Source organism: Desmodus rotundus, chromosome 7 (assembly GCF_022682495.2).
Source record: "Desmodus rotundus isolate HL8 chromosome 7, HLdesRot8A.1, whole genome shotgun sequence".
NCBI lineage: Eukaryota > Metazoa > Chordata > Mammalia > Chiroptera > Phyllostomidae > Desmodus > Desmodus rotundus.
Genome location: NC_071393.1, coordinates 14,957,720 through 14,977,389, shown reverse-complemented (window position 1 = coordinate 14,977,389; position 19,670 = coordinate 14,957,720). Strand labels below are relative to the sequence as shown.

General features: G+C 52.7%; 1 protein-coding gene across 4 annotated transcripts in view; it reads left to right on the top strand.

The window, feature by feature from the left end:
- OSBP2 (oxysterol binding protein 2) overlaps positions 1–18,649 on the top strand; it is a 117,167-nt gene extending 98,518 nt beyond the window's left edge. For 2 of the 4 annotated variants that reach the window (XM_045200516.2, XM_045200519.2), the window contains 11 exons: positions 2,933–3,128; positions 3,701–3,818; positions 4,849–4,900; positions 5,089–5,235; positions 6,249–6,494; positions 8,804–8,924; positions 9,190–9,293; positions 9,369–9,464; positions 9,546–9,730; positions 16,788–17,014; positions 17,113–18,649. In XM_045200516.2, coding sequence (XP_045056451.2) covers positions 2,933–3,128; positions 3,701–3,818; positions 4,849–4,900; positions 5,089–5,235; positions 6,249–6,494; positions 8,804–8,924; positions 9,190–9,293; positions 9,369–9,464; positions 9,546–9,730; positions 16,788–17,014; positions 17,113–17,258 — 1,638 coding nt within the window. In that variant the 3' untranslated portion in view covers positions 17,259–18,649. Of the gene's footprint in view, positions 1–1,527; positions 1,659–2,932; positions 3,129–3,700; positions 3,819–4,848; positions 4,901–5,088; positions 5,236–6,248; positions 6,495–8,803; positions 8,925–9,189; positions 9,294–9,368; positions 9,465–9,545; positions 9,731–16,787; positions 17,015–17,112 lie in introns of those variants that run through there. The other 2 variants (XM_024566940.3, XM_045200517.2) reach the window with 2 other exon arrangements.
- The last annotated feature ends 1,021 nt before the right edge of the window (positions 18,650–19,670 follow it).

Genomic DNA, 19,670 nt, shown 5'->3' with positions numbered 1-19,670 from the left:
CTCCACACGACTTCCTCAAATTCTTCACCTTTCAGATCGTAGGCCAGTGGGGGGCGGGTCCGCAGTAACGCTGGCCACTCGAGGATCAATGTGGTGGGGTACACGGTAGGCGGGCAACCTCCGCCCCAGCCACCCACCCGCCTGGGGACCCCCAAAGCCTGAGTGTTGCTGCAGACCCAACACGTGACCGTCATATATCTGGCAGGTCCAGGCTGGCTGCAGGTGGAAACACAGCCCTTTCTCCCGCCCTCCCTGCACCCAGGGTCACTGGAACTTTCTGTGTGCTGTGAAGACACAGCCGGTCACCAAGCCGGACCTGTCAGCCCAGGGGACCCTCTCAGCCCAGCCTAGAACCTCTGGGCATTTGGCCCATCTCCCGCCTCCTCTGTGAGTCCCAGGGCCGCCCACCCCAATGTCCAGCCACTCTCTAGCTCCCTTTTCATGCCCCTGCCTAGGAGGGCAGTGATGGAGCAGGAGAGTGCCTGACGGTTTCCAAGCAGCCACTGCGGGGCAGGCCCCAGTGGGGTCCTGGCTCTGCGGACCTTCCCGAGGGCTTGAGAGGCTTCTCTGGAACACACACAGGACCAGCAGGGGACCCAGGCTGGCTGACCCCACACCCTGCTTGCCTGCCCACATTTGGGGAGCAGCGAGGTCATTGTCAGGATTAGGATTAGGAACTGCAAAAGCGATTAGCGTTTGTCCTCCTGGACACAGCTGGGCAAAGGCTTCCTGCTCAGAGAGGCTCTGCGCCTGTCCCATGGGGAGGGCCATTAGGGTGACCAGCAGCAGCTTCCCTTGGAGCTCACACAGCTTGGCCCCAACCCAGTTTCCTCTGGGTGAGGGCAGCCTCACAGCCCCTCTTACCAGGCCGGGCTCTGGGAAGGGGGTCCCCGGGGGGCAGGCAGGGCCCACCCCATGTGGGAGCTGCCTTTCTGCCCTGGTTTTTTGGTTCTCTCTCTCCTTTGAGTGACTTAGTAGGCTCCCTCCCCTCCCCACAGAGGGAGAACCGCTCCACCTGCAGGGCCCACACCTCTTCGTCTCAAGGAGCCTCTCCAGAGCCTTGGGGGTGGGAGGAAGGGACAGGGCCAGGAGCCTGGAACCCTGTTCCCATCCTGGGGATAGTCACCCTGATGGGCCACAGAATCAGGGATTTCTTAGGAGTCCTGGGGTTCAGCCCTCTGTCCCTTGAGGACAGCAAGACCCAGGGGGTCATGGGCTTGCCCAGGGCGGACACTGAGGCGGTGCCCATGAGGGGCCCAGATGCTGGGCTCCTTATTCTGCCTGCTCTCTGCCCCTTGCGTGATTTAGGAGCAAGTGTAGTGGGGGTAGGAGGCTCCGGGTGGCCCTGGCGCGGCTCCTGCTCAGGCCTAGGCAGGAGCTCTGAGGGTTGTGGCAGAGCCTCAGGGGAAATGTGACCCTGGGTTTAGAGCCTGCAGCAGCCAGGCCCTCCCTGGGAGCCACCCCCAACCAGGCCCCTGCTGGGCCCCAGGCCTAATCCAGCTTAGTGAGCAAACTGTAGTGCACCGACTGACTCAGCATTCCCCAGCAGGTGGCAGGGCCAGGCCGGCACCTGCCCCTCTGGGCTGTGTGGCCAGGATGGGGCATGGAGCAGGGTGGCAGTGCCAGAGGAAACCCTGGGAGTTGGGGGTGGATACCAGGTAGGTGCATTGGAGTGGGGGGGACGGTTGGGCTCTCCCCAGCCCACAGGGTGACAGGGGCAGCTCATCTGCTACAGACGGCCTCCCCGCCTCCCACAACGGTGGCAGTGGCAAAGACTCGGGTCCAGCCACACGAGCCCCTAGATACTGTGGCACAGCAGCCTCAGCCCTGCCCCCTCTTCAGGCGACTGCAACAGTCTGATCACTGTGTACACGGTCCAGCCACATGTGGCCAGAAGGAAGCCACAGCTGGCCCAGAGATTTCTCTTCTTGTCTCCTTGTTGCTCTACAGCAGCCTGTCCTGCAGTGGCAGCAAGGAGGAGGTGACACAGCCAGCTTACAGCCAGTGGCCCTGGCTATGTGGGCAATGTCCCCAGCAGCGGGACCAGGGGCTGGGAGGCAGGCATGGCCATGGTAGGGCTGGGTCTGGTGGTTTGAATGAGGTTAATCCATGACACCCTTGCTAGTGAGCCTCTTTGGGAGCCCAGCTCCTGTCCGGCACGGCCACAGGATGCCACACCGCCTGTGCCCTCAAGGGACACCCAGATGGCCATAAAGATGCCAGCTTTACAAAATAGTGACAATGCTGGTCCCTTGCTCTGGGAGACTTGCAGGTAGGGACCAGGGGGACTTATGCCTGGGTCCTTACACATAGCGCTTTGTGGCTCTGGCTGAGTCCTTTGGCCTCCCTGAAAACGGCTGCCTCAGTACTTGTGAGGAAGCCCCAGACGGCCCTGACCCATGGTAGCTGCGTCGGAGGAAGCAGGGGCGTTTGGGATGAGCCAGAGAAGGGGAGGAAGATGGTATGCCTGGTGGGGAATACTCACCGGTGCGGGGAGGGTGGGGCCCTAGGAGACAGGGCTGGAGAGGGTTTAGGGCCAGGTCCGTGATGGGCTGTCAGTGGCCCTGGTATATACAGCCCACCTGCACTTTCCCTTGGAAGAGAAAATGGTCGTTTCTAAAATATTTAGAGCTCGAGAATGTTGGGGGTAGGAGGCAGAGAGCCTAATTCATCTTGTGGTGTTACCGCACTCAAGGGGTTCGCCGCCGTAGTCGAGAGCTAGATGTGGTCGTCGCAAGGCTGAGTTCCATTTACTTGCAGCAGGTGAGGGAGAGGGGACTCACGTCCAGAGCTCTGCCGTCCAGAGGGGAGGCTCAGCTGCTGCACACATACACTGTTTGATCAATCAGTGCCCTGTGGAGGTGGGGTGGGGGAGACAGGAGGGGAGCAGACATGCCCTGTGCTCACAGGCCCCTGCTCCCTCCCTCCCCAGGCCTGCAGGGACTTCTTGGAACTAGCGGAGACACACAGCCGGAAATGGCAGCGTGCGCTGCAGTATGAGCAAGAGCAGCGCATCCACCTGGAGGAGACGATTGAGCAGCTGGCCAAGCAGCACAACAGCCTCGAGCGGGCCTTCCGCAGCAGCGTCCCTGGCCGGGCCGCCAACCCCACCCAGAGCTTCAGCGAGGGTGAGAGGGCCAGGGCCGAGGGACTCTGCCCATCTGACTAGCGCGCTCTGTCCACTCCACCCTCGGCCTCCCCCTCAGCCCGCTGGCTCTGCCTGCCAGGCCCCCAGTACACCGCCCCCTGCTGGGCCCACACAGTCTTGCCGTGGCCGACTCTGGCCGGCCTCTCCGTGGCTCTGTATTCCCCATGCCTGCCCCTACATGGCAAGTCTCCTTGTTCTCAAAAGATAAGTTAGGTGAGCCCAACTGTCCCCTCTGTGGCAGGGCTGCCAGGTGACCACCTCAGGCTAGGAAGTCATGGGAACCCTGGGAAGGGCAGAAAGGGCGGCTGGGCCATGGGCAGACTGACCAGCATTACCGAGAGATCAGGGAGGCTTCTGCAAGTAAGGAGCCTCCGCCCCAGAGCGCTGAGAGGGAGGCACAGCCCGGAAAGCCGAGTGAGGCGGCCACAGCCGGGTTACCAGGACCCAGTGACCAAGCAGGGAGGGGCCCTTCAGGCTGTGGGCTTCCCCGGGCGGGTGAGACAGCCTTTGTGAAATTGCCAACTGAGGCAGCAGCTCTGCCTGTGTCCCTAGGAAGCTTCCTGACTCCCAAAGGAGAGGACAGTGAGGAAGATGAGGATACCGAGTACTTCGACGCCATGGAAGACTCCACATCCTTCATTACCGTGATCACAGAGGCCAAGGAGGACAGGTGGGCTCTCCCGGGGCCCGCTGCCATGGAGGGACCCTCTCCTGGGTCAGCCGTCCCTGCCTTGGTCTTCCTGTGCTCCATCTGTTCCTCTTTGCATATGGGGTTTTAGGTCTCGGTCCAGATGGCGTTTTTGCTTTGATTGGTTCTTTTGTTCCGTGGGCAAAAATGCCCAAGTCAGGTTTGTATCAGGGTTTCATTTTAAATGGAGATGGAGAACAGGGCGCTGGCCGGATTCAGGTCCATCCTGGAGTGGGGGTGGGGCTGGGCCTGGGCCTGGAGGGCCGGGGCTCCCTCCATCTCACCCAGCTGCTCAGGGTCCCAGCCACTCCCTCTACCATGTCGGCATCCCAGAACAGATGAGATGCAGGAAGTCTCTCTTTATTTTCCAGTTCCCAGCATTTGTTTTGTTTTTCATAAAAGCCTGCTCTTCCAGAATGGTTCTAAATGCACAATTGGGACACTGACGATCACTGAAAGCCATGTTGTCGGACCCATTCTGAGGCCCTGACTGACAGGTGCCAGTCCCTTACCCCAGCTGGCCTACGTCACGCCTCCGTGGGGCTCCCTCAGAGCCTGAGGCCATCAGCCACAGTGCCCCTGCTGCTCTGGCTGACCGTCCACCCCAGTCTTCATGAGCCTGCCCTTCCGGAGCCCATCTGGGGGGCGGTCAGACGAGCAGACAACTCGGTGAGGCGTCTGTGACAAAGGGGCCTCGAGACTCCAGGAGTGTCTTCCCGAGGAGGGACCGCCCCCGGCCTCGTCCTGCCCTGGGCGAGCTGGAGGCTGTGTGCAGGGACCTCAGGTGAGGGGTTTGCCAAGCATTTGCTGCCATGAGGCCTCAGTGAGTGGGAGCCCCTTCAAATCGCTACCCAGGGTCCTGCAGCCTCATATGGGTGTCATGAATTGAAAGACACCCCCTTGGAGAGGGAGCCTCAGCCCCTCGGACCTCTCTGCAGGGTCTCTGCAGGTGGCCACGTCCTGGGGAGGATTCTTGGGTTTGTCAATAACCTGCCTTTTGTGTCTCCTGCAGAAAAGCTGAGGGTGGGACCACAGGCCCTGTGGACTGGACCCCAGCAGACAATGTAAGTGAGGGGGGGACCAAGAGGGTGACTGGGCGGGGGACGGGCACTTGGAGCTTGGGGCCCCTGGGGTGGGCCCAGCACCCTGGCCGCCGTCGGGGCCCACCCGCAGCTGGTCCTCAGACTCCCCTGGGAGGGCCAAGGGTATGCTCTCGGCCTCTGCTGACGTACACACTCTGCTTCTCTGGCAGGTGCTGGACGGCGCCTCACTTGTGCCTCAGGGCCCCCCCAAAGTCAAGAGGCGTGCCCGCATCCCCGACAAGCCCAACTACAGCCTTAATCTCTGGAGCATCATGAAGAACTGCATTGGCCGGGAGCTCTCCAAGATCCCCATGCCGGTAGGGGTCGGGCCAGGTGGCCACACTGGGTCCCTGGGGGCTGTTTTCTTGTGTGCGGACAAGAAGTAATGGCCTCCTGTGGGTCATTTTCTTACACCTGAGGAACGGACGAATTGTTGACTCATGTTCAAGGGCACTGCCACAACCCCCCAAGAGCAGAGGTCTCGGGCGCTGAGGGAAGGGGCCTGGAAGGGGCTCTGTTGGTCAGAGACTTGGGGACGCCCAGAGCGCTGCTGCACCTGATGGGGCCTCACGATGTCCTGGTTGTCCTGACCTCGTAGATGGGGAATGGCAGGATTGGGCTGTGTGTATTGACAGGCCCTCCCCTGTGCCAGGAGCTGTCCCTGGTGCCCCCTCTAGCAAGGTCACACAGTGGGCAGAGGGCAGGGCTGGCATGCTCCTGCTGCCCGGCCACAACAGCCTCTCCACAAGGGAGGAGCCTAGGGGCTCCAGGCCAGCCTTGGTTTCACTGTGTGAACCAGGACAAGTCCCTTCACATGGATCTAGCCTCGGTGTCCCTATCTGCAAACCGGGGGGAATAACGGCACCCACGTCCGAGTGTCAGGGAAGCCCAGGGTCACAGACTAGCACCACAGGGGACAGGTGGCTCTGCCCTGCTGAGGCTGAGATGGGGGCCGCTCCCCAGGGGCTCCGAACAGAAAACTTGCTAATAGTTCAGAATATGAGGAAGGCCCACTCTGTCCACTGTTCACTCGTTCACTGATCCCTGTCAGGACCGGTCGGAAGCGCTGGCCTTCCTGGCGTTTATGCCGTAGTGTGGGAGACTGAGCAAATGTATGGCAAGCGTGCAAGGCACAGCAGGCCAGGAAGCCGTGAGGTCTGTGGAGAACACAGGCAGGAGGGCTTGTCAGAGAAACCTCCCTGAAAGCATCATCTGAGCAGCAATGTCCCTGAACGTCGGACAAGGGCAAGGGTGCTATGCTAACACCAGGTCTGAGCTGGGAGCAGCTGTCTCAGCTGGACACTCTGGCCTCACCCCCGCCTGCCTGCAGGTCAACTTCAACGAGCCCCTGTCCATGCTCCAGCGGCTGACGGAGGACTTGGAGTACCACCACCTGCTGGACAAGGCCGTGCACTGCAGCAGCTCGGTGGAGCAGATGTGCCTGGTGGCCGCCTTCTCTGTGTCCTCCTACTCCACCACCGTGCACCGCATCGCCAAGCCTTTCAACCCCATGCTGGGGGAGACCTTCGAGCTGGACCGCCTCGATGACATGGGCCTGCGCTCCCTCTGCGAGCAGGTGAGGCTGTTCACACCCTGGCCAAGCTGCTCCTGCCAGGCCTGGGGGTCAGAATGAGACCAGCAAGACACAGCCTCTGACCCTGACGTGCCCATGCCCAAGGGGCTGTCAAGCTGAGGCAGCTGGGCCTCTGGCAGCAGGGGCAGGCCCAGGGACACGCTGTCCCAGCAGGCCTGCTAGACAAGGTGAGGGCCACCGTAGGAGGAGAGCTTGGTGAGGACAGTGTGTGGAGGGCTCCTCTCATGGCTGGGTACCGAGGAGCAGTGGTCAGGGGACATTTGTGGGGCACTGCTGGGGAGTCCAACTGAGTTAGGGCATGGGGTCACCCCTGAGCTGGCAGGGAAGAGCCTGCACCTGGGGGCCCTGGTCAGTGACATAGTGGCCTGGAGTGTGAGGAGCACGGGGGTCAGCTCACCTCCCCTCCCCATGCCTTCCTGGCAGAGACACAGTCTACCCATGGGACAGGGCCAAAACCAGGCCCACAAGCTGGGAGCCTCGGCAGTGACATCTCAAACTGGCCCGTGGCGTCCTTGTGTGGAGAGGGGCAATTCTGTGGGTGCTGAGAGGACCCACACAGGTGTGCGGGAAGGCACCTGGGACAGAGCTTCCAGGTCGGGATGCCGCCAAGCATGGCTCTGGGCCCCAGGTTTGAGCTCGGAAAGTAGATGGTTCAGTCTGGCGGTGAGCCGCAAGGCAGGCGCTGCTGCTATGTGGACCTGCAGGAGGCGGCTCTGGCCGGACCTGGGAGGGCAGAGCCCAGGCACGTCTATAAGGTGGAGCCTAGAGACCTGCTGATGCTCTGGATGTCGACAGAGAGGAGGAGGTGGCAAGGATAAGCCCAGGTTCTAGCCTGAACTAGTGAGTGAATGCATTACTTTGTTCGGCAGAGTTGATCAGGTGCCCATGCTATGCCAAGGGCTACTCAGGTGTTGAGGGTGCAGCCAGCTGGGAAGTGATTGTTCTCATGGGGCAGGGGGTGGGGACAGGTGCTATGTATGTTGGATGGTTTTGGCTATTTTTGCAAGGGGCTGGTCACGGAATGGGTTTTTCTGACACACAGGGATGGCAGAGAGGAAGATGGGCAGGCAGCCAGGAGACTAGTAGCTGGAGGAGGCATGACATCTTGTTTTATGGGGACCCCCGGCTGCCAGGGTGAGACAGCACAGAGCATAAGAGTGTGGCCTGGGGACACGGGTACAGAAGGGGTGGATTCTGGGTGCATTCTGAAGAAAGAACAGCTAGGATTTGCTCGGGATGAAATCAGGTGCATGAGAAGGGGGGCAGGGCCGACTCCAACCCATATGGGGTAAGCAGCTAGAAAGACCAGACTGCCTGCCTGATGATGGAACTGATGACAGGGAGCCCCAGCGCCAGCCCCTGGGGTCACATCCCTGAGTCTGCTAGCAGGCATGGGGGGCTTTGGGCCATAGGCAATGGGCAGGCTCAGGGACACTCACCCAGTGCACAGGAATGGGTGACGGGTTTGGCCTGTGCTTCTGAGATGTAGGAGGGAAGTGGCGGTGCCCCTTACGGAGATGAGAGGTACAGGCGGGGGCACCAGGAGCCCCGGGCGGTCTGAGAGCTGTTTGAGTGGAGGTGTCCCTGGGCACTGTAGGGCGCGGCTCAGTGCTGGCTGATGCCATGGGGTGGGAATGAGGGGGCCTGGGGAAGAGGCTGCACCCTAGGACCCTGTGACCAAAGGAGCCACACAGAAATGAGGAAGGACAGACAGGGAAGGCTGAGGGAGGGTGTCCTGGCAAGGAGACAGCAATTAGTGGAGCCCAGTGCTGTGAGAGGAAGGGGTGGAGGTGTTGGGGGCCGTGGCGTGGGTGAGCAGAACTCGCGGCACCACCAGCTAGGCCTGGAGCAGGTCACCCACCTGGACCACCCTCCCTGGGGCCAGGCTGGACAGGAGGCAGGGCCCAACTCTGCCCCTCAGTTAAAATGGCTTCCTCGGCCTCTTCAGTGTAACAGTAACATAGGCGTACCCCTCTGTGGGGGTGTGGAGAGGAGCACCCTCACTTTATCAGCCCTCAGCACAGCCTGTCACAGGTAACATGACGTTCGGGAGGCACAGGCTCTGTCCTCACCCCCACTTCACAGCCCAAGTCTCACGACCACAGCGTGCACAGGACGGCTGCCCCCACTGCCATGCCCTTGCTCCTCCCCTGGGAGCACTGTCCTTCCTGGGGGCCTTCCATGGCTCTGTGATCCCCCAAGGAGCAGCCAGGCCTGCTGTGCCCGGCTGGTTGGGGGCAGGCCTGGGCCCGGGTGCAGCAGACACTCACGTCCCGTGGGTCTGGTCTCAGGTGAGCCACCACCCTCCGTCAGCCGCACACTACGTGTTCTCCAAGAACGGCTGGAGCCTCTGGCAGGAGATCACCATCTCCAGCAAGTTCCGGGGGAAATACCTCTCCATCATGCCGCTGGGTGAGCTGGGCCCTGGGCTCTCCCAGGGCAGAGCACCTTTCTGGACAAGGGGGAGGGTTTTGCCAAACCAGAAGCCAGCTTGGGGCCTCCAGGGGTGACATTAGTTTCCCTGCTCCCTCCCCCCAGGCTTCCTGGGTGTCTCCCTGGCCTGTGCCCCCTTCCCCAGTCTGCATGAATACTGCTTCCAGTTCTCAGGACCCTGGAACTGCGGGTGAGCAGGCTGGCAGCACTGGCCATGACATCTGACTGCGTTTCTCCCTTCCAGGTGCCATCCACTTAGAATTCCAGGCCAGTGGGAATCACTACGTGTGGAGGAAAAGCACCTCGACTGTGCATAACATCATTGTGGGCAAGCTCTGGATTGACCAGGTCACAGGGTGCCCTAGGGCAGGGGGGTGGAGCCTGGCCATAGGCCACTGACCACTAACTACCCTCCCTCACCAGACAGGGGACATTGAGATTGTGAACCATAAGACCAAGGACCGGTGCCAGCTGAAGTTCCTACCCTACAGCTACTTCTCTAAAGATGTGGCCCGGAAGGTAAGCAAGGCCACCTCTCAGGGCCTTGGGGGCTGGCCCAGAGCAGGCCTGTGCCTATGCTCATCCTGCCAATGTCCACAGGTGACAGGCGTGGTGAGCGATGGCCAGGGAAAGGCCCAGTACGTGCTGTCGGGCTCATGGGATGAGCAGATGGAATGCGCCAAGATCGTGCAAAGCGGCCCCAGCAGCCCCAGCTTGGACGGGAAGCAGAAGACAGTGTACCAGACACTGCCAGCCAAGCTGCTGTGGAAGAAGTACCCGCTGCCGTGAGTGGGGCTGCAAGGGACCTCTGAGGGCAGTGGGGCTGGGTGAGGAGCAGGCAAGGGGCAGAGGAGTCTGCCTGGCCAGACAGGAAGCAAGGGGTCCAGTCCACGTGTGTGGCTGACATCCTGGCACGGGAGCCAGACACCCAACTGTAAATCAGTAACATTCCCCGACGGTAGCACGTCCTGTGCAGAGGCTGCAAACAGTTCATGGGACAGAGTCCCCACAGTCCAAGGAATGAAAACCAAGAAACAGAAAACTATAAAGATAGCATCGGCGCCAAAGCAGAAGTTCTACAAAAGAAAAGTAACTGAAACTGAGAACTACACAAGAAGGTTTAATGGACTCCATCAACTGAACATAGGTCAGAAGAAATCATCAAACCCAGGAGACAAACCTGGAAAAGAGAAGACGCTGGAGTGAGAAGGCTTACCTACCACCTGGTGACCCAGAGCGAGTCCCTGAAGCAGCGCCATCGGCAGCCCTGGAGCCTGTGACAATGCACAGCCTCCACTGGGTCCCCGGGGTGTCCCTGCAGATGTCCAGTTTGACAGCAGGATCTGGCCTGGAAGGGAAGAGACCATTATCTGAAGGGAAAACAGCAGAAAACTTTCCACACATGAATTTATATACAGTGAAACTGTCAATACGACTTAAAGAAAATACTCGGCAGCCAGATTTTGAAAAGACACTACTACTCAGCAACAGCAGACTCAGCTATCACCCGGTGGCCACAATGGGAGCTTGAGGACAGTCACGTGAGATCTTCCATGTACGTAAAGACTCCCTGCTAGAAGTTGAAATAGACATTTTCCAACAAATAAAAACTCATTCTGCCACTGGCAGGCCTGCACTAAAGGATATGTCTGCAGCAGAAGGGAACTGATACCCGGTGGAAAATCTAAGATGTATGAATGAATGAAGACCAGAAACTTACGTGAATCTAAGTGAACACTGAATAAACCCAAATAACAACATGGAGTTTAAAACCTAAACGCAAACCGTAACTGCGATCATCTAAGTAGAGAGGGATAAATGGAAGGAAACTTCTTGAAGACCCTCACGCTACCCAAGAGGAGGGTCAAGACACGCGTTACCTTTTGACGGTATGAAGTCTGCATGTTGTGGTTCATAGAGCCCTCACTAAAGTAATATGTTCTAACTGGAGTCTCAGTAGACAAGGAAATGAATAAAAATGAAGAGGAGCGATAGTTAAATAATGGGGATTTCCAAATAAAGAAATGAGAGACCCCGGGTTGAAAGGGCCTGTAGAGTTCCAGGGACAAGAGACAGAGAAGACTTTTGCCTAGACCACGCTGTAGTGAAAGTTAAGAATACCAAGGAGAAAATTCTGATAGCTTCCAGAGAGGAGTGAAAGATGTCAAGGATGAAGAATCAGATTAACATCAGATTTTTCAACAGCCAGAGTTGGAGTAATATTTTCAAAGTAATGAAGAAAAGTAATTAGAAGGTAAAATTTTCTATCCAGCTAAGCTATCACTCACATAATAGGCACAATAAAATGAGGTCAGCAGGGAACAGCCTCCGCAGGTTTGACACCCTAAGATCCACCATGAAAAAGATGTCCAACACAGTACTTTAACAGGGGGAGAAAACACCAGAAGGTGCTGCAATATACAAAAGAAAAAGAAGAAATATTCCAGTATAATCCAGAACTGAAAGCAGATATTGACATGATGGGATCTGGGGAGCTAGCGAAGAGCACCATGGGATGTGAAGGAGTGCTAAGTTCTTACCAGAGGGGAGAGAGAGAAAGAGAAGGGCCCTTGCCACCAGGGGAGCAATGGGCAGTGGCAGCTCATCCCAGGCTGACCCCCTGGGCCAGTCTCCAAGGCCCCTCTTCTCCGACTCCCCAGGGAGCTGACAGCAGCCCCACCTCGGCTCACTCCTGTTTCTTCTTCTTTCCTAAGCTTTCCTTGTTTCACTTTCCCCAGCTTTAATAAACACACTCTCAAATTTTAAAAAGTATAACAAATAAAAACTGTAAATTAACACAGCAGAAGCAGATCCAAGAATAATAAATAGATGAAACTCACCAGTTAAAAAGCAAAAACTGACTGATGGGATTTTATTGAAGTCCAGATACATGTACCTTCTGAGAGATATCCAAAATATGAAGATGCAAAGGTTGAAAGTAAAAGATAAATATATCTGAGAATATATACCAAAAACTTATATAACAACTGTATTAATATCAGGTAAAGTAGATTATGTTTTTAAAGATACTGTTTACTTTTTAAAGATTTTATTTATTTTTAGAGAGAGGGGAAGGGAAGGAGAAAGAGAAACCATCAATGTGTGGTTGCCTCTCAGACGCTCCCTACTGGGGACCTGGCCCACAACCCAAGCATGTGCCCCAAGTGGGAATTGAACAGGCAACCCTTCGGTTCACAGGCCAGCACTGGATCCACTGAGCCACACCAGCCAGGAAAAGGTAAAATAGATTTTAGGACAAAAGCATTATTAGGGATGGAAGAGTTGCTACATGATGAAAAGTTGAATTCTTCAATAAAATAGTTTCAAATAGTAAACAGGTAATGAAACAGCCTCAGCAATATACAAAGCACATATCGGTAGTAAAGGGAGACACTGATAATCTCCCACTGTGGTGGTGGATTTAAGAGATTTCAATACACCGCTCTCACATGTTGATAGGTCAATGGGGGGAAAAATCACCAGCAAAAATGATGGACATCGAAACCACACAGGATATGCACAAACTTACATTTGCAACAATCAGAGAACATACTTTCTACTCAAGTATACATGAAATGTATGCAAAAAAGAATTGTGTGCTAAACCCTAAGAAAGCTTCCTTCAACAAATTTATAGAGGGTGGCATACAGACCACAATGTATGGTAAGGCCATTAAGGTAGAAGTTATGAACAAGATGACAAAAAGTAGGAACTACTATAAAGGATGCACGGAGAAAACCAAAGGGTGGGTGGAATCAGGAGAGGGAGGTGGGGAGGAAAGGCAGAAAACTGTACTTGAACAATAAAAAAAAAAAGATGACAAAAAGTCCCCACATATTTGGAAAGAGTTTTAAGTTGCTAAATAAATCATGGGTGGAAAATAAATTAGAATGGAAAATTTTAAATACCTGGATAAGAATGAAAAGATAACAAAACTGGCTGGATGTAACAAAGGCAATACTTTCAAAGAAATGTATTGACTTAAATAGGTATACAAGCTCGTTAATTTTGAGGGGGGGGGGTTTCTTTTCTGAGTTTCTACCCTAAGAATTAGAGAAAGTTCAACATAAAAACCCAAGAAAAGAAGAAAATATACTTTAAAAATAAAAGCAGAGATTAATACAATAGAAAAAAAGTAAAAGTAGTTTCAAAAGCTGAATTTTGACTCTTTGAAAAACAAAAAACTGACAGGAACTACTGGCAAGACTGTTAAGAGAAAAAATAGAAATATTAATAAAAGTTCCATATGGCATATGAAGCACAAAGAGATAAAATTCAGATGAGGACAAATTCTTTTAAAAAATAACTTATTAGAACTGAGTATAGAAGAAATAAAATGCATGAATAGTCCTATAATAATTTAAGAAACTGAAGTAGTTTTCAAATTCCCACAAGGGGCCCTGGCCAGGTAGGTCAGTTGGCTGGAGCATCAGCCCCTACACCAAGGTTGCACGTTTGATCCCCCGTCAGGGCACAAACAGGAATCAGCCAAAGAATGCATGAATATAGGTGGGACAACAAATCAGTGTCTCTCTCTCTAAAATCAATACATATTTTTAAAATCCCATAAGGAAAACACAAACCCCAGATAATTTTATAGGTGAATCCTACCAAATTTTCAAGAAATATAGGATCCAGCAGAAGTAACGTCTGCTTGAGTGTAGTTGGTAGGGTGGTAATATGGGTGTAATAATTTAGTTTTAATTTGAACATTTCACTTAAAATGTCATATGGTATGCTTAAGTGTGATATTCTTATGTTACAGAATTACACCCTTATTATTTTGTAATAAAAGATTTTGTAATAAAAAGGGGTTATTGGTGCGGGACCCTGTATGTTACCCTAATTTTACACAAAATTTTCCAGACCATAGAAAAAGAATATTCTGCTGTCTTATACTGAAGCCAGGGTAATCCTTATACCAAACCAGGCTAAGAGAGTAGTAGGAAAATAAAAGTTTTACCCTATTTTACTCAGGAATATATAAGCAGAATTCCAAAACAAAACATCAGAAAATCCAACCGTGTGGAGAGAGGATAACATTCTTAAATCATGTTGAGTTTACCCTGAGTACGCAAGGATGGTTTTGTATCAGAAAACCCAGAAATTAATTCAGCACAATAACAGATCTCCACGGACTCAGAAAAAAAGTATCTTAGCTGCCTTGATATAAGATTAATACACAAAAGTCACCTGCATTTCTGCACACTAAAACAGCTAAACAGTACAATTCAAGAGAAAACACAAATTATCCTATCAGAGACCACCAAGGACCTTCTAATAAAAGGTATAATATATTCACTTCAATGTTTCTCTCCCTCTCTCTCTCCCTCCTCTCTCTAAAAATAAATTTTTTTTTAAAAGACTTTAAAAAGTGAAAAGAATATATAAGTTGGAGAAGATAATCACAATACTTACACCTGACAAAGGATTAGTATCAAAAAGTGTTTTACCACAATTAAAAATAACAAAATATATAAAGAACTTCTAATCAATAAGTAATTGAGAAAAGCGCAAGAGTCATGGACAAGAATGCCGTCAACGAGAAAAGCATGTATGGCCGGTCGTCTCATGAAAATGATCAACGTCGCTCACAGCCAAGGAAATGCAAATCAAAGCCACAGCGAGATACCGTTTTCCCTTCATTTAATTCAGAACACTGACCGAGTCCGACAGAGCCGAGCCCTGGAGACGATGTGGGTCCACAGTACCTCTTACCCATCACTGGCGGGAATGTGCTTGGTACAACCACATTGGAAAGCAGGCCGTCCTTACCTCTGAAAGAAGAGCATCACAGACCCCATAGCGCAGCAATTCCACTGCTGGGCACGCACTCCAGAGAAATTCCTGCAAAGGTACAGCAGGAACATGCATGAGACAACTCCACAGCAGAAAACTGGAAACAAGTACATTTATCGGATGAGCAACTGTGATGAATTCACAGGGAGAATATCATACAGTAGTCGAAACAAATAAACCACAGCACGTTGGCAACAATATAAATTTAAGCAGTATATCGATAAAAGTTAAAAAGTCCTAGAAAGTTAAATACATTCTGATATTCTTTTTATACAACTAAAAATATGTAAAAAATATAGGTGAATACACAAACACACTTAAGACTACTTAAAGATGCAGTAAAATTTTACTAACAGGAAAGCAAGGGACTGACGAGCCCAGGAGACTTGCTGAGGGCCTGAGAAGGGGACGGATGGGCGAATTTTCCACACAGTCAGATGTACGTTTTGCAGGGTTACCCCTTTTGTGTAGGGTGGTGAGTGTGCATTAACAGAAGTAGGCCATGCAAGGACCAATAAAGAGAGGGTGTCGTGTACCCAGGACTACAACTAATCCATAGCTGTGCACCAGAGGTCAAAAAAAGGAGAACAAAAAGGAACTAGATCGATTTAAGTCCATTAGAGGTCTTAGACTTTAGACAAGTTTTTAAAATCCAACTATATGTGGTTTACAAGAGATACGTCTTAAAAAATAAAGATTGGAATAAAAGGATGGAAAAAGGTACATCCATAGAAATACCAAAAAACCCACTTGGCCATATTAATATTGAAAAATAGACTTTACAACAAAAAGACGAGATAAGAAGGACATAATGATAAAGGCTCGATGCACCATGAAAATAAGTTTAAAATTTTCATGTACCCTGTACCTAGTAACACAGCCTCAAAATACATACAGCAAAAGCTGGTAGAACTATAGAGAAATAGACTCATTTGCAATCAAAGTAGGCAATTTTAACATAACCTCTCACAAATGGATAGAAGAAGCAAAATTTTAAAAAGTCAGGAAGATGGAAACAGTGGAACAGACTGACAGCGACCAGAGGGGAGGGGATACTGGTGGAAAGAAGGGGAAGGGTCTAGTCAAAGGACATGTATGAATGACCCATGGGCATGGACACTGGTGTGGGGATTGACTGGGGGAGTGGGGAGGTGGGCAGAGAGGACAAAGGGGGGAAATTTGAAACAACTGTAATAGAATAACAATGTAAAAACTATAAAATAGTAATAAATACAGTAGGACTTTGGGGAGATTAAATAAATAAACATACCTAAATTGCTAAAAAAAAGTCAGGAGGCTAAGTGTGAACCATAGAGCCCACTGGACATTGCGCACCACTGCACCAAACGACCCTGTAAAACACAACCGCCCCCGTTACACGTGGGACATTTGCAAAAACCGACCAAATCCTGCACCGTAAAGGCAATTATGCTGGAAATGAAAATGACGAGAAAAACCCTTCTAAGTTTAAGAAGTATACTTCCAGACAATTCCACAGGTCAAATAGATATGGAAATTAGGAAATACCTACAACTGCATGCTGAGAGTATACACACCAAAAACGGTGTGAAATACAGTCTTAACGATTCTTTCCCTTATTAGAAATGAGCTAAACATCCATCCAAAGAGGTTAGAAAAAGAACAGCAAAATAAACTTCAACAAAGCAGAAGGAAGACTATAAAAGCAAAATCAATAAGGAAAAACCTAAAACAGGGCCAAGAAAATTTCACCTTCCACCAATGAAGAAAATGGACAAAACTGACTTGCGTTGAGAAGAGAAGGCACAAAAAACCAACATCACAGCAATAATAATGAGAATATTGTGAAACAACTTTACACTAATGAATCTGAAAAAGTGAACAAAATGGGAGAGTTCCCAGAGAAGCATAATGTAACGAAACAGATGCAGATGGAGGCGCGGGGAGGAGAGAGCAGCAGAAGGGAGAGGCTGGGCTTTGAGGGCTTCTCGGGTGCGCACGCTGGAAGGCGCAGTGGGGAGGGCCGTGGAGGGGGGCGGTGTGCTCACGCCGTGCACCACACAGGGAGAACGCGGAGAACATGTACTACTTCTCCGAGCTGGCCCTGACCCTCAACGAGCATGAGGAGGGCGTGGCGCCCACCGACAGCCGCCTGCGGCCGGACCAGCGGCTGATGGAGAAGGGGCGATGGGACGAGGCCAACACGGAGAAGCAGCGGCTGGAGGAGAAGCAGCGCCAGTCGCGGCGCCGGAGGCTGGAGGCCTGCTCGCGGGGTTGCGGCGCGGAGGATGGTGAGGCCAGGGGATGGAGGGGGTATTCCAGGGGGCGGGAAGGGGTGCCTGGGGGCCCGGGAGGGGCCCCCTGCCCACCGCCCACTGTGCCTGCCCAGCAGAGAAGGAGGCCGACGGGTACACGCCGCTGTGGTTCGAGAAGAGGCTGGACCCGCTGACTGGGGAGACGGCCTGCGTGTACAAGGGCGGCTACTGGGAGGCCAAGGAGAAGCAGGACTGGCACATGTGCCCCAACATCTTCTGAGCACCACCCGCTCCTGCAAATACAGGCCCTGCACAGCCTGGCCCCCTTTTACTGAACGCACTCAGTTTAGTACTTAACGGCCCTCCCACCCCACCTTTTTCCTTTCCTTTTTTATTTTAAAACACTTTTTGGGGGCTCCCACCTTGGAAGGAGGACGTGCTGGCTCGGTTCTCTCCAGCCCCTGAGTGCCCCTGGTCACCTGTGCCCCTTCATTATGGACTTGGGCCCCATCGGCCCCAGCTCCCAGTTCCCACAACTCAGGCAGCTGGCCCGGGCTCTGGACTGCCCCGTCACCAGCCCCACCCAAGGAGGAACTGACCCCTCCTAGGGAGCCGCTTTCAACTTTTTTAGAAAACCGATCTCCACTTCTTTCCAGCCAAGATGTTTAGTAAATATTTTTAGTACAGCACTTAGTAGACAACTTTCTAAGTGTGCTTTCTTGCCACAAAAGTGTCCTGGCAGGAGCCCCTTCTTTTTAAGACATCAGGAAGCCAGAAAGTCCCTTTGAGTCCAGAGCATTTTGTAGCTCAACATAGCAAGACTGCCCCCCAGGAGCCCAGGACCCCACAGAGAAGGGACAGGGAGGGGCCGCTGGGCCCAGGAGAGCACAGGCTGTCTCTGGAGCTGCAGCCACCGTGGGGGAGTAGGACACTGAGGGCCCCCATGATTTGAGGGCAGCCTAGTCGCGGCCGTCCAGGGGCTGCTCCCCAGCCCCAAAGAGGCCAGGAAAGGCTGGGGGCAGGGCCTGCAGGTGCTCCTCACCCCAGAACCAGGCCCCAAATCAGCAATAAGAACAAACCCTCAGCTCAGCCTGGGTGTTGCCCTGGGCACCAGAGACCTAGCATCTGGCCTTGGCTTCAGGCACCTCTGGGGTGCCCCATCTCAGCACCCCGAACCCTTTATTTGCCTGATTTATATATATAATATATAAATATATATAAAATAGCTATTTTGCTTAAATTTCTATGGTATGTGGAAAAGAAAAAATGATGAAGACAGGGCTTCACCCTGTCTGAGTTTGGCCCTCCTGTCAGCTGTGCCCTCTCCTTGGATCCCCTTCCAGTGGCGTCTGCCAACAGTGGGGGGACTGGGCCACTGTGGCCACTGTCCCAACCCTTAGTACCCCCCACTCCAACCCTTCCCACTTCAGCTTTGTCCTGAGAATCCACCACAGGGTTTTTCTTTCTACTCCAGGACTGGTTTTGTTTTTATAAGGAAAAAACATGAAAACACCACCTTGTGAAATGCCTTAGGGTGCCCACTCCAGAGTCAGGGCGGCAGGCAGCCCACCAGGCCTGCAGCAGAGCTGTGCACTGTACCTCTTCTCAACACTGTTCGTGGTGAGCACCTTCTGACTGGTAATAAAAACCTTGGATTTGGCGTTTTCCATGGCCCTGTCCCTGAATCTGTGACTGGGGGGAGCAGCGTTGATACAAGAGCACAGGTGACAGCCCACAAGGTGGTGTCAGGCAAGAACATGGGGCTTTATTCTGCCCGTTCTGAGCAGGCAGCAGGACATCGGTCTGGTTGGGAGGGATGGGGTGGAAGACCTAGTGGATGGGGTCTGGGCCAGGAAAGGCTGTTTTAGAAAAATGTGTAAGGACTGAGTCAGCATCTAGGGATGGGGTCATGGCTTTACCCGGCCCTGCCTGGAGCCAAGCTAAGGTCCCACCACCCTCTGGTGAATTACATAGTTGCTTGACAGTGGTTACCTAGCACCTTCTGTTGCCTAGGTTGCCAAGCAACCCAGATGACTAGTTACCAGGACCGGGCTGCTGATCTGGCCTAGTGGGCCCTCTTCCCACTACTGCTGCTTCCAGGTGAGGGGATGGAGTGGAACAGGCTGCGCTCAGCGGTCTGTCCAGCAGCCGTCACTGAATGGAAAACCTAATAGAAAGATTCTACCATGTGAAACGTAAACCATGTGAAAGCAGCCTCAGAATACATCCAACAAAAAGATGCAAAAGGGCTTCTACAGATAAACCTTAAAGCTTTACTGAATGACAGAGAAGACTTGAGTTCACAGGAAAAATGCCATTTTCATGGATGGGCAAACTCAATTATGTTGGTTCTTCCCAAACCTATAAATTCAACATGGTCCAAGTCAAAATTCCAATATTTTTCAAAAACTTGACAAGGTGACTGTGAAATTTATATGGGAGAGTAACTGCACAAGAAATAGCTAAGGCAATTCTTGAACAAGACAGGGAGGTGCAGGGTGGACAATGGGGACTCGACCTGCAGATACCCAAACATACTAGAAAATTACCAACAGACAGCTTCCTTTCCTCCCACTCTGGCCCCACCTGGCACACCATGTGTTTGTCCTCTGTCTGCCTCCTGGACTGTGAATTTCATGAGAGTATGAATCTTGTCTAGTTTATACACTGTAGCACCCCCAGTGCCTGGCAT